The sequence below is a fragment of the Primulina eburnea genome, chromosome 14 (genome assembly GCF_022965805.1).
Source record: "Primulina eburnea isolate SZY01 chromosome 14, ASM2296580v1, whole genome shotgun sequence".
Taxonomy (NCBI): domain Eukaryota; kingdom Viridiplantae; phylum Streptophyta; class Magnoliopsida; order Lamiales; family Gesneriaceae; genus Primulina; species Primulina eburnea.
Window position 1 is genome coordinate 28,723,020 of NC_133114.1, and position 13,545 is coordinate 28,736,564.

The 13,545-nt window shown below is 34.0% G+C and overlaps 1 protein-coding gene across 1 annotated transcript; it reads right to left on the reverse strand.

The window, feature by feature from the left end:
* Positions 1 to 357: 357 nt before the first annotated feature.
* LOC140811823 (uncharacterized) lies at positions 358 to 8,199 on the reverse strand. Its single transcript, XM_073169902.1, has 17 exons — positions 7,811 to 8,199; positions 6,317 to 6,620; positions 6,104 to 6,233; positions 5,883 to 6,027; positions 5,404 to 5,646; positions 5,226 to 5,310; positions 4,741 to 4,843; positions 3,972 to 4,097; positions 3,773 to 3,886; positions 2,594 to 2,712; positions 2,384 to 2,468; positions 2,208 to 2,300; positions 2,027 to 2,116; positions 1,802 to 1,921; positions 1,627 to 1,718; positions 1,206 to 1,263; positions 358 to 632 (listed from the first exon to the last, which is right to left on the reverse strand). The coding sequence occupies exons 1-17, from the start codon at positions 8,001 to 8,003 to the stop codon at positions 549 to 551; spliced, it is 2,184 nt and encodes a 727-aa protein (XP_073026003.1). The 5' UTR covers positions 8,004 to 8,199; the 3' UTR covers positions 358 to 548.
* Positions 8,200 to 13,545: the final 5,346 nt, after the last annotated feature.

Sequence of the window (13,545 nt, forward strand, 5' to 3'; positions counted from 1 at the left end):
TTGCGTGTTTCAAAACAGAACTGAGGAAACGCAACACGAGAGAGGAATACGCCACAGAAAAAATCACCAAATATGTATGAATGTATATTTATATGCATCCATATCGAAACCATATCGAAACTTATGAGTGCTTGCAAGTTGCATGTGCGCTTGCTTTTATGTAGTGATTTGTATTAACAATTCTTAGTAAAATTTCCAAAAGCAAATCAGAAAAATAAAATGAATGAGAATACGGATATGTTTCCGATTGGCCGGTCAACTTCACTCGTAAGTTTATAGTCAACTAATCATTTATACATTTTACTGATAAAAATTAAAAATATTAAAAACAAAAAATTTCGAAATTTCTGATTGTTATATATTTATAATGATAAAATAAGAATATTTTTTTATTCCCTACCACGGTAATGTGTATAATAAAGAGAATAATAATAATAACATAGGCCTGTACACTCGGAAAACATATTAACGAATGGATAACAGCTCTACCATTTTATGTGTATATATATGTACATTAAACTCGATCACTTCAGCAAGATGTAACTCCATTATACTGGGGTCTTATCTTCAAACGCAAGTTCTTTTGCCTCACCATTTTCAAACTTCTCCGTGTCTCGTTCGTCGAACATTTCCTGTAAATCAGATACAAAAACAATGCCATTTACTAAAGAACCGTAATTCCAAAGCAAAAGATGGTGCCGATCTTCAAAACCAGAAGCTTAATAAAACTAAAAGTCAGGAAATTCACGTGGCTCCTTTTCCCACATAATTTGGTTCATTTAAAATCAAATCTCGATTATTCATAAATAAAATACACCGGGTTGTATATCTTTATGTCAAGTTAATTTTACTCTTCGATTCATCGCCTTTTGTTGTGGGTTTTGTAAATTTGTGTCCCACACAAATATGTTTAGTCCCCAAACTTGATACATTTCATAATATAGGCAGACACTAACGAGCGATGTCTAAGACAAGGTGATACTCCTCACTAGTTGAGATAAAAAGATCCCAAAATGGATGGACACGAACAAATCAAACCCAACCAATCTTGTCGCCGTATAAATGTGTTGAGAAGAACATACTCGTACACAAGAATATACATACATAATCAAAAAATACACCAATTAATGTAGTGATATAAAAATATTGTGCTTTGTGTGGAATAAAAGAACCACAATCAGTGAATTAACTAAAAAAATACTTACTTCTACAGGTTGGTCGACTGGGAATAGATTGATGCAGCTTGGATTAAAAGTGAAATCGCTGCAGCAAGTAAACAATATTATAGGAGAATCAGAATTCTAAAAAATCAATGCTGTAAAACGACATCACTTATCCGCTAGTCAGCTTTCGGGACGATAAAACTTAACAATCGAGTGTCTCTAAAATGAATTTTCTATCTCATTGCTTTTCGGTTTTGAGTCTGCCAATCTGAATTCATTTTTTTTTTCAAAATTGGAAAAGCCATATTATGATGATGGTAAGTTTTGAATCCTTTTCTTTCCTCCGACGAATCAGATATATGAAATTGTCGTAGAAAACAAAATGATACTCAAAGCAAGAAGGCGGCAATAAAAAGTAAAAGTGCAGGTATTGATCTCGTTATATTATATTTGAGAAACATACCTCTGGGACAGTACCAGCTGCCATACATACGGAATGAAAAATTCCTCAGGATGACTCTCTTGTTCATAGGTGAATCGTAGTTGCGTGAACATCTTTTCAAAAACCAAACAATGGAGTTAAGATGATAAAACATAACAAACGTTGTAATTGACTGGTTACCCAAGCATTTGTGTACCTTCATGCCTTCACCTCTCCATGATCGGCAGTTGTTGACTATGACTTGAAGCACTTTCTCAACCGACCATTCACCATCCCTTTGCTGTGCATCAATTCGGCTGTTGAAGAAATCTAAAACCTGCAATATAAAATAAGAATGAGTATGACGATGTAACTGAATTTTGTTTGCTGAACATGAAAAGCAAATTTAATTGTCAAATGGAATGATTTGCAGAATACATACAGTATATATGTTTTCCAACAGTTCATTAAAACGTGGATGATTCTTGAAAGGTAGGAAAACCTCCTGCCTGTGCATAATTGCATAAATAACCTGAAGGTATGGCAGCAGCAAAAGAGGGTATGTCATACACACATGAGAAATAAGAGCAACAGTTGCTCTAGAAATAAAATACTTGTGATACCTCAGGATTCCTTGGTAATGCATAAGTTAGGATTGCATTTAGTATCTCCAGCACAAGTCTCAGGAAGTCAGTATATATATGAAGTTCTGCAGACTGCAGCATTTGGAATATCATCAAATGTTTTTTAACATTATTTAACTTGTAAATATGATCATACAAAAAAATAACTTCATTACTGGATCTTCTGCAACGGTGTCTCCACTCAGATCATCATCTGCTACATTCATTTTGTCATTTTTTATCTCTGCTAATTTATTATACCTACAAATTTAGAAATTTGAAACAATAAATTAAGAGTCAATAACAACATGAGATGATTATTCTTGTTATCAATTATTCAATGTCCAGTAAGATACCAAGAAAAAAAAATTAAAGATGAGACTTACTTCCGTGAAAGCATGTAAAAGAGGCTAACCAATCGCTGTGATGCATATGCACTCAGGCGATGAACATGTGGTGCCATATTAGCCAAAGTTGCAAGACAATTTGTATGAAGATAGACATCCTGGTGAAGTAGTGAGATGTAAATGCCGAGAACAAATGACACTTAGCAATTAGAACTAATTGTATTGTAATGTTATTCATTGCATCTATTCGATTCTATTTGGATTGATGAATTTAAAGCTAATGATTTCAAATCCATCATGGTAAATCCATTAATTTGTTTTGAATGAATTCATTATACGAGTTTTAAATCATTAACTATAAATTTATGATGTATTTGAGTCGATGTAATGGATTCCAGATCGATCAAATTTGGATTCATTTGCAATCATTCTTCTAAATTCCTTCCCCAAATCCAATTCATTTAACCTACATGCAACCTTAGATACTGAAATAATCATTTGAAAATTAATTCCAAGTAGGGTTATCTTAAAACATATTTTGAGCATATCTTCTGGTGATTTGCTATCACTCCAGTCATGTCGAAAAACTTCACTAGGTAGATGTATAAATTTCAAAAGGAACTAAAAACAGAGTCACAAGCTTGAATAAAAAAGTAGTAAGGGAAGATATGGCTAGCAAGATGAATGAGTTCAAATTTGATGCCTCCTTTAGTTGGTGCAGAGACTTCGTAGAGCACTTTATTTATAAGTAACTATTTTTCTTTTTTCTTCTCTGAAGGGCCAACTGCTGTATGCAATCCTTTCTACGTTAATAGATTAGCATCGAACCCAAAAATTTAAAAAAAAATTTGGTACAGAGTTCGTTTCCGTTATGAAAAATTACCAGACTCCAAGAGGTAAATTTCAACTGGATTCACAATGCACAGATGATAATATACTTTGTACCATGTAACATCCGTAAAAATCATCCAAAAATATTAAAAAACCAAATTAACATTGGGATTTACTTCACAGACAAATGAAAATTTCTTCTATGATGGTAACTGCCGCAAAAGGAAACTAAAAATTGCAGTTACAGATGAAGATTCTGAAACCTATCATTCACGAATAAACATTCAGGAACATCAAAAACTTTCAATGAAGTCTGCAGTTTCTTCGGTACTAATAAGTTTTAAAAGGAGAAAAAAGGGTAAGAGTTGAAAGAAAAAGAAATCTTACCCGTAGCTTAGAGAGATTGTATTTCACAGTCCTAATTAATATTATGACCATCAGGGAACCAAGAGAAGTTTGATGGAGGATACGCTCTTGATACCACGGAACATTCGGAAGCATCTGTAGCCATTAACATTAACAGATGAGTGTACCTAAATGTAAGTAATAAGCTAATCAGCGGACTAAAGCTACATTTACCACTTACAAGTTTGTGGATGCTGGCATTGAATGAGGAATCTTGACTCAGTATAAGAAAGATGATTAGCACCATATAAATATGATTGGACGATCTTCTTGGAGCATTATATAGTGTTTCCAGCATGGGCATCAACTGTTGATCGTGATAAATCAGATATCAAAGTAAAATTTGTGCCCAAACCAGTGATGCAAATGCACAGCACTAATGAGCACACGGAAAGTCAGTGAAGTGGCTACAGAAAATAAGCCTGCAACATTTTAGCAAAAGACCAGTAGTTGAAGATTGAAAAGTGTCATCCCAATATAGAAGTCTAGTTTGATACGAATTTTGGGTCCTGCAAGTCTATGCATGAATTATTTCTTCTACAACAAGAAGCAATAAGTATGATGACCGCTTGAAGTCACAAACTAGCCAAATGTTATCATAACTATTCTCACACTATTAATACAGTCCTTTTCTTGTAACGAAAAACCAAAAAAAAAATGGTAAAATGATAAAGAACACAAAAGTTCTCTTACACAACAATTTTGAATCGGCGATTTCGTAAATAAATAGCAAGGGCATGGATGTACATTAATTTCACAAATGTGGCATTTTCGTAAATGAATAACCACCAAAGGGCAAAAGAAAAAGGAAGTTGACCATACCCACATACCAAACCCCACCTCAAGCGTAATATAGTAATAGAGATATTTATTGTTTCATCCTTAATTTTCGATCAAGTCAGAAATAATGATATTTTCTTCATTTGAACTTAAACTTGTTATTTTCATACCAGTGTATCTAGATCTGTTCGCACCAAAACATACTCCAAAAAATCTGAATTTCCATGGACCAGTGAGTAAAGCAACAGGACAGAGGTTTCGTCAGCCAAACACCTGCACATAAAAAACATGAACAAAATTCTAAATCCAAGATATCGAGATTTGAGCTCATTTTAATGTGTAGTTTCTCTTTGTGAGGATGTGAGAGCAGGAGACGTTTAGCATATATGGTACCAAATTAAACCACAAGCAGAATATAAGACATAACCAAGTTCTGGCTGATTGAAATCCAATATTCAAGCAATGAAAACTCAAATGTTTAATCTTCAAAAATTACGAAATTATTCAAATAAAAAAATAATTTAAAATAATAAAAAAGCACATCAAAGATACTGATAAGGGAACTTGAACATGTTAAGATATGAGTTCTTGCAGTAAAAAGAAGTTAAATTAGAATCCCATCAGAAGTAGAGGCAATGTGATTGGAAACACTCACACGCAAAGTACATCAAAAAGCGAAGCAAAAGGAAGTCTGACGTTCAGACCACCGTGCGCATTACCCTCAACATCATTACGATCAACTGCAACCAGACAACAGAAAGACTCCAGATTCTCAAATATCGCATAATTTTCCATCAATAAATAACGAAACCCAAGAATTTTTAGAATAGTACATTGGATATCCCTGACACTTTCAACAGCTTTGCAGAAAGGGTTTTCTGAAAAATTCATCTCTTCGTTTCGCAGAGGCTCTGAACTGCTGTTATCAGTTTTATCCACCACATAATCCATAGAAATAAATTTACGATAATGAACAAGAACAAGTAAGACATTAAGGCTGCATTCCGCCAAAGGCTTTCTAGAAGCTTCACCAGTTGAGCCAACTAAGAAATTCAATGGTAACAGCATCAAGTGAGCTGCAAATATGATTAGCATAGAACGACTTAAAATGCAGAAAAATATCTTGATGCCAGTAAGTAAAAATTGTAAAATCGGAGGATCTAATTATGCACGAATCAACAATGAACTGTTTCAAGAAAGTTCCTTGGGAAAAAAATTTAAGATCCAGCATAAAAAGTTTGAGAAAGCTTAACTGTACATCATACATCATATATAATTAGAAATGAATGGATGGCATCTATCACAATCTTACCAGCAGCAGAACCAACTCTCCTAAGAACACCAAGTTGATTTCTTTCGGAAAACATGGTATAAGACGAACTAGTTCCAGGAAACCGAGGGAATGTGATGTAATTGAGCAATAACCTCCGCACTACCAAATTAACCATGGAAATTTCCTGCAATGATAATGGCAAATTGCTAAAGTAAAACTCTATATAACTGGCATTGAAGCCCAAAAGTCACTAGCGTCACCTGAACCATGGCTGCATCGATAAAAGGGTGAACATCACTTGGTCCTGGTGATGGCCCAGAAAGAAGCTGCGTTGACATTGCCGTCAGCAAGAAGTTAAGCGCATCATGATGAAGAAGGTAGGTTTCAGGGCTGACAAGCAAAAATGCATCAATTTGGGAAGATTACAATATAAAGCATGGCATCAATGATATATTGCAGAGATTATAGCATACCTAACATCAACTTTTCCAACGAAGCGCAGCACACTGTACATAATAAGGTTTGTAACATCTACACCTTTCGAGAAATGATTTGGCATGGGCTCAGTTTCATCCAGCGAAAGGAATAGTTCTTTTAAGTTCTCGCTCTTAGCATTCTCAATCAGGAACTTCAAAAACACAGATGATATAAACAATGCATTAATAGCTTTCGAGAAGGCCGCAGTCGGCACACCAGAAGAAGAAATGCACTCTTGCAAGCACCATGCTAGATGAATCAAAATCTTTGCAAGGTGCCTGGTTGTGGAATTGTTCGCCGCTGCATGCAAATGCAACCGAAACAAATTAAATGGGATCCAAATTACATCTTAACACTCAAATCTAGATTAGCCATTTATGAAGCGAATAAAACAAAATTTGTGATTCAATCACAAGCAACATATGAAATCACTAGCATTTATCGCACCGAAAAAATTACATATCAATGACAGATGTTGGCAATCAAGATCGTCGTGGCAGCTTCGTGGCACGTGCATTTATGATGCGGTCTCCTTTTTTGGGTAAATGGCACGTATGATGTGACCTACCAACAATTACACATGGCATTCGGAATCCATATAAAAAGAACATAAACAAAATAACTTAAAGGAAAAAAGAAACTACTACCCACGTAGACCATATACCAACTTTATTGCTACAATGGCTTTCCTTGTCCTAAATAAAACCCAATTATCAAGAGAGGTAAATCAACAGCATAGCTATGGCAGTAGGTTGGAATTTATTAATCCCAAGAGTAAGGTTGAATATTTTTCTACCAACTTTAAAAGCACGAGTCCGTCCCAAAAATTCACATACACTTATCTTTTTCTTGCAGGAGTGGAAAAGCTTTATGCAGAATCCAATTGTTAATCTCAAATCCCAAATTTTGTGAAATAATATTTGCAGGATTTGGCCAACAAAAGATTCAAGGTATGAATCAAAAGTCTTATATAATATATTCATATCGATAGAAAGTAGAAGAAATTCCGATGGCAATACTAATACAAGCAATAAAACTCGATTCACAACCTGCACGATAATTTGACAGCTCAACATTGAGAATGTCATATAAAAACTCACTGAGAGATCAAAGGAAAGTAGAGAACATCACAAATAGACCACGAATATATGAAAATACACAGGTTATTTGACGAATTTTTGACAACTTCACTTTAAAAATTACATCAACGAAGCCAGGGAATCAACCATTCATTTCTTGAAGCTCAATATTCCAATATTGCCACAGTAAAAAAATTAATAGTATCATCATGCGGCAGCATAAAAAGTTGCAGTAAAATTGCTGGAGAGTGATATTCAAACAAGACATGCCGGAGTAGCACAGATTTCTACGAACGAGAAAAAAGTCAATGCACGGTAACTTGAATAGCAACGATGACACGGCAAAACAATAGAATATTAAAAAACAAATTGCTGAAACTCAAATAAGAAAAAAATTGATGATGAACTGACCGAAGAGGTAACATGCTTGCCTAACGCGATCCGATTGCCAGCGAAGATCGAGCGGTAGCTCCAGAAGCTTCTGCCAGTAATCAGAGGTGAGAGGAAATGATTTTTCACCGACAAACTCGCCAATTAAGTACTCCGCCGTCTCATGCGGGCGAGCTCCGCCACCCAGTCGCGGCGTCGATGGCACTCCGCCCATTCTGTATTTATCAAATAGTCAGTAGGTGTGACTAGATGCGAGTGTATGTCTATCCTATATAAAATGCGTTCGGATCTGACGGAGGAGAGTGGTGGAGGAAGATTTAGATGGCGGATTTCAGAGAGTGAAATATTTTGGTGGACATTTTCCTTGCGAGGGTTTGATTTGGAGAAAAAGGGTGAAAGCGTGTTCAGAATCGTGGGAACATTAAAAACCGGGGACCTAAATATGTTCTTGGGATCACGTGCCTTTGCACCCAAGTTATAAGAGTGAGTCTCATATCAGACTGTCTCACGAATCATAATTTGTGAGACGGGTCAACTCTATTTATATTCACAATAAAAAGTAATATTCTTAGTATAAAAAATAATACTTTTCATGGGTGACCTAAATAACAGATTCGTCTCATAAATACGACCCGTAAGATAATCTCACACAAATTTTTGTCAAGTTATAATTCTTACTTGATGAGCAATTTTATTTCCTTTTATTGTAATATTGGAAATATAAATATTAAGTGATCAATTGACATAATAAATCGTATTTATTTGAGTGTTAATGAGTTTGATTGTTAGCTTACGGAGTCAGAAGATATATATGTATTGTCTCATATTAGAGTCATAATATATTTAGGCAAAAACTTGTGTGTGACGATTTCACAAGTCGTAATTTGTTAGACGGTTCTCTTATTTACTTATCCATGGAAAAAATTTTTTTTTTGTTAAAAGTATTAATTTTTTTTTTGTGAATTGATCTGTCTCACAATAAAAATTCTTGAGATCATCTCACAAAAAACATACTCTAATAGATGAATGTTTTATTATTGATATTGTCCCATATTATCGAACGATCAATCTTTTGATATCTTCTTGTTGTTGTCTCTATAATATATCAATATTATCAGTTAACATTTGATATCCTTATTTTTATGGTTCACAAAGCCAACAAGATCATGCAACGACGATAATAACTTGACACAATCTACTAAAAAACAATTCAAGAGATCATTTATTTCAATAATTCTCTCATCCTACATTATAACATAAACATTTTAATATCATTTTATATATTTTATTTAATTTTTTTCTTTAACACGAAATGAAATTATTTGATTTGGAACATCACATTGCGGTAATTATTGCCTGGTCTTTATAATTTTTTACGTTTGGTATTTGGTTTCTCGAGAATGAATCTGAAAACACTACAAAAAAAAAAAAAAAAAAATTAGCGACGGTATAACCGTCGCGAAATGGTAAAAGCGACGGTTGGGAGGTCCGAAACAAAACCTTGCGTCGCTTTATCAAAGCGACGGTTTTGCAACTCCCGTCGTCTATGGCGACGGTATTTATGAAGAAGACCGTCGCTTTATAGCGACGGTGTTTTTACTGACCGTCGCTAAAATCAGCGACGGTTATATGCACATCGTCGCTATTATAAGCGACAATTTATACACACTGTCGCTATAAATCGCGACGATTTGCAAAAACCGTCGCTAAAATAAGTAACGGTTATTCAAGAACCGTCGCTATATTAAGCGACGGTATGTAATGAGAGTCGCACATGCACGACGAAGATATAACATTTAAGCAAAAATTAATGTATTAAATTTACAAAAATAAACTAATAAGTAAAAATTAAATCATGTATTATTTTCTGTAAAAAAAAAAAACTTTAAAACATGATGTTGCGCGAAGAATAACTTCCAAATAACGCTGGAAAATCGAGTAGCAAATCTACAAAATAAATACGAAATAGTTAGTACAAAATAAAAAAACGAAACTTCGAAAAATTTATAGAGTTTGGTTATTACCAGACACAAGTGAAAATCGCTTATGAAAAGTGTTCGAAAACCTCGGTATATATAGAATCATAGTGACGGTCTAAAATAAAACCGTCTTCATATAGCGACGGAGAGAAGTATAACCGTCGCTACTAACAACGGATTTTCACCTCACCGTCGCCGATATAGATCGGCGACGGTTTCCATTGAACCGTCGCCGATCTGGATCGGCGACGGTTTATACAAACCCGTCGTTATATTAAGACGGTTTTTATTTAATTGTCGCCTTATATTGCGACGTATTGACGTAAAACCATCGCTAAATTAAGCGACGGTTTAATAATAAACCGTCGCTTGTTTTGAGTAGCGACGGGTTATTTAAACAGTCGCAATATATTACGAGAGTTTAATAAACTGTGGCTAAAAAAGCGACGGTTTCTAGTAAACCGTGGCTAAAAACGCGACGGTTTTTATTAAACCGTAGCTAAAAAAACGACGGTGTTTTGTAAACTGTCACCTATTTTAAGAAGCGACGGTTTATTAAAAGTTGTCGCAATATTTTACGACGGTTTATATAACCGTAGCTAAAATAGCGACGGTTATTTTTAAACCGTGGCTAAAAGAGCGACGGTTTATATTAAACTGTGGCTAAATAAGCCACGGTTGTTTGTAAACCGTCGCGTATTTTATGTGGCGACGGTTTTATTGAAACCCGTCGCTATATAGCGACGATTATGAAACAACCGTCGCCATATGAAACCGTCGCTATTCATCTGTTTTTTTGTAGTGAAATTGCATTTCAGTTGACTTAAATATTTTACCAATTGTAGTATAGGACTATAAATATCAATACATTGTCATTTTATGTTTGTAAGCCATCGAACGAAGAAATCAAGAGGTGATGAAGTAAAACTGTTGTGATAAATAAATCAGAAGTTTTGATTTAATTAACTCAATAACGTAAGAACCAAAAAATAGATTTCTTCACAATTTTAGTGATTTAATCATTCAAATAGGCTTGGTAACAACTGAATTTGCTTTGCCGAGGTTATAAGTTTTTTTTTACGACCAATGCACTCGTACCTATATAAATTATAGAACTTTTATTAGTTTGGTTGACTTTTGAATTACCTCATTTTGAGATTTTGGAGATTTATTCATCCCATGGTTGCAAAAATATTAGGCATGATTTCTGTATTGTCGAATTCACCGAGCCTTCTCTGTAAAAGAAAATGATTTCGTCTTATTTTAAATGTCGAATTGTTGTTCAAAATATTATAATTATTTAATCTCCACTTTTATATCTATATTTGTAATATTACAAATCATACCTAACCAATCGTTAAATAAATGTTTGTATATTTATCCACACCTCATCCAAAAACTTTGGAAAAATCACCTCCCAAATTTCTATTAAATTTTTGATGTATGAGAAAGATAATGTGAAAACAAAAAAACAAAAAAAAAAAAAAAACAAACAAACAAGGAGAAGAAGAAAAGGGCAATATGGTCTTTTAATAAGCAGGCGGCATTCGGGTTTGTAATTACTGGATTATTTCACCCTACCCCTACAGGCACTGCCTGTAGGGGTACATCCAAGGGCCAGAATTTTTTCTGGCCCAATTTTTTATTTTTTTAAATTTTTTTATTTCCCATGATATGAATCTCAACCCTTGATCTTGGGTGTGGGCACTGCCCCCACACCCAGGATCGAACCTTCCGTAATTACTTGATTCTCTTGGTTTTGATCCACGTGGCACCTCGCATCCACGTAGATTAGTTCTTGCTTTGGGACGGGCCGAATGGCAATGCAATGGCGGGCATAAAAGATGAGAGAATCAAATGATGTTTCGGAAAAAAAAAAAAAAAAAAAAAAAAAAAAAAAAAAACTTTTCAATAAAACTGAGTGAGAAAAATCTGAATGAAAGAAAAATAGTACAACAAATGATATTATGATATTCTCTCTGGTTTCAATTGTTGTATATATTTTAATTGATGCATTTTTATCTTGTGCTTGAAATTCTTGAGTTTTGATGTTGACAATGCTTTCGTAAATAAATTAGCTAGTTTTTCGCTAAAATGAATTTGTTGGACATCAATCTCACCATTCTTCTGGAGTTCATGTGCGTGCATGAACTTTGGTAAAATATGCATTGTTCTATCACTTTTAATATATCATCCTTTCAGTTTCCAATGCAAATAATATTATTTTCGAATATAGTAATCACGCTATCTTTAGTTGTTAGTAGTTTGCATGATTTTTGAATACGTTATGTCATGGATCTCAATTATATGTATTCTTAACTTGCTTCGTGTATTGCAATGATTTCAGAGTGGTGTGATGATGTCGTGCTTAAAATTTTTCTGATATCTAGTTTTATGTAGATCTTAAATATAGATTGCATATGCACGTCTTGCAAATTGTATTTGAGTTGACGAATAGTTAGATCTTGCTAGAAAGTTAACAGAAAATGTTATATCTAGGTGACTAAGTTGGTGCAATTCACAAAATAAATCTACCCATTACACTTAATGTATGACATTTCGAGATCAATGATATTTTCTCCTTCTTCAAATGGCCGGAAAAGATATTTATCAGTGTCAAGTGATCAAACAATTATTGATAATGACAATGGATGTGCTTGATACATATAAAAGTGTTTTAATAAATTTTATGTGTATAATGATTGATTAACAAATATTTCTTATGGTAAATGTTCAAGTTATGATGCAAGACAAAAGTTTGTCTCAAATTCGCTTTTCAAATACTTGATAATTTCATTAGTCTCTTCGGGGTACTAAATTAATTGCATCACAAGCGCACAAACTATCTTAATCTGTATAGTGTCTTATCACTTACGTGACTTTATTGAATAACTTATAATAATAAACTTTAGCTCAAGCCAAAAATCAATTGTAATTAGTTGTCATAATAATGTTGCAGGCAATACACTTCATCCAAAAATAAGAAGCATTATATTCAAATTCAATGGTTTAATAGTTGATTAAAGGAAGCTGATAATTAATCAACAAAAGTATTTTTACTAAGGCAAAAACTTGTGTGAGACGGTCTCACTGGTCGTATTTGTGAGACGGATCTCTTATTTGGGTCACCCATGAAAAATTATTACTTTTTATGCTAAAAGTATTACTTTTTATTGTGAATATAAGTAAGGGTGGCCAGTCTAACAAATTATGATCCGTGAGACGGTCTCACATGAGATCTACTCGTTTACTAATTATATATTCTTGACATTATACTAGGTAACATTTTCGTAAAAATTAGGTCTCCAGTCGTGGGCTCATGCTTATCATTGCTTCTTAGATCCAGAAAATAAGGGGATTCAATCTCAATTTAAATTTTTGCTAATCATGCCAAATTTAATTAACACATAAGAAATATAGAAAGCCTAAAATCATCTGGTTTTGATCCAAGAATTTTCTTATTTATCAATCCAAGAACTTCAGTTCCTTGGATAATATCCTTGTATGGTATCAATAATTTATTAGGGGGCGTTTGGTTTGGGTGATAAGGTGGGTTTATTTTTTTAACCCACCTTATCACTCGTTTGGTACGCGTGATTATTTAACCAAGTCAATCCCTCCTATGAATGATTAAGTTATGTTAGGTAGGTTAAAATAATACCTCATCCATCACCCCCTAGGATTATTTATCCTACTTTTAATTCATCCTATTTTTCCAATTTTACCCTTCTCCTATATCCAAACTCACCATCACTTCCCTCCACCGACCGCCGACCG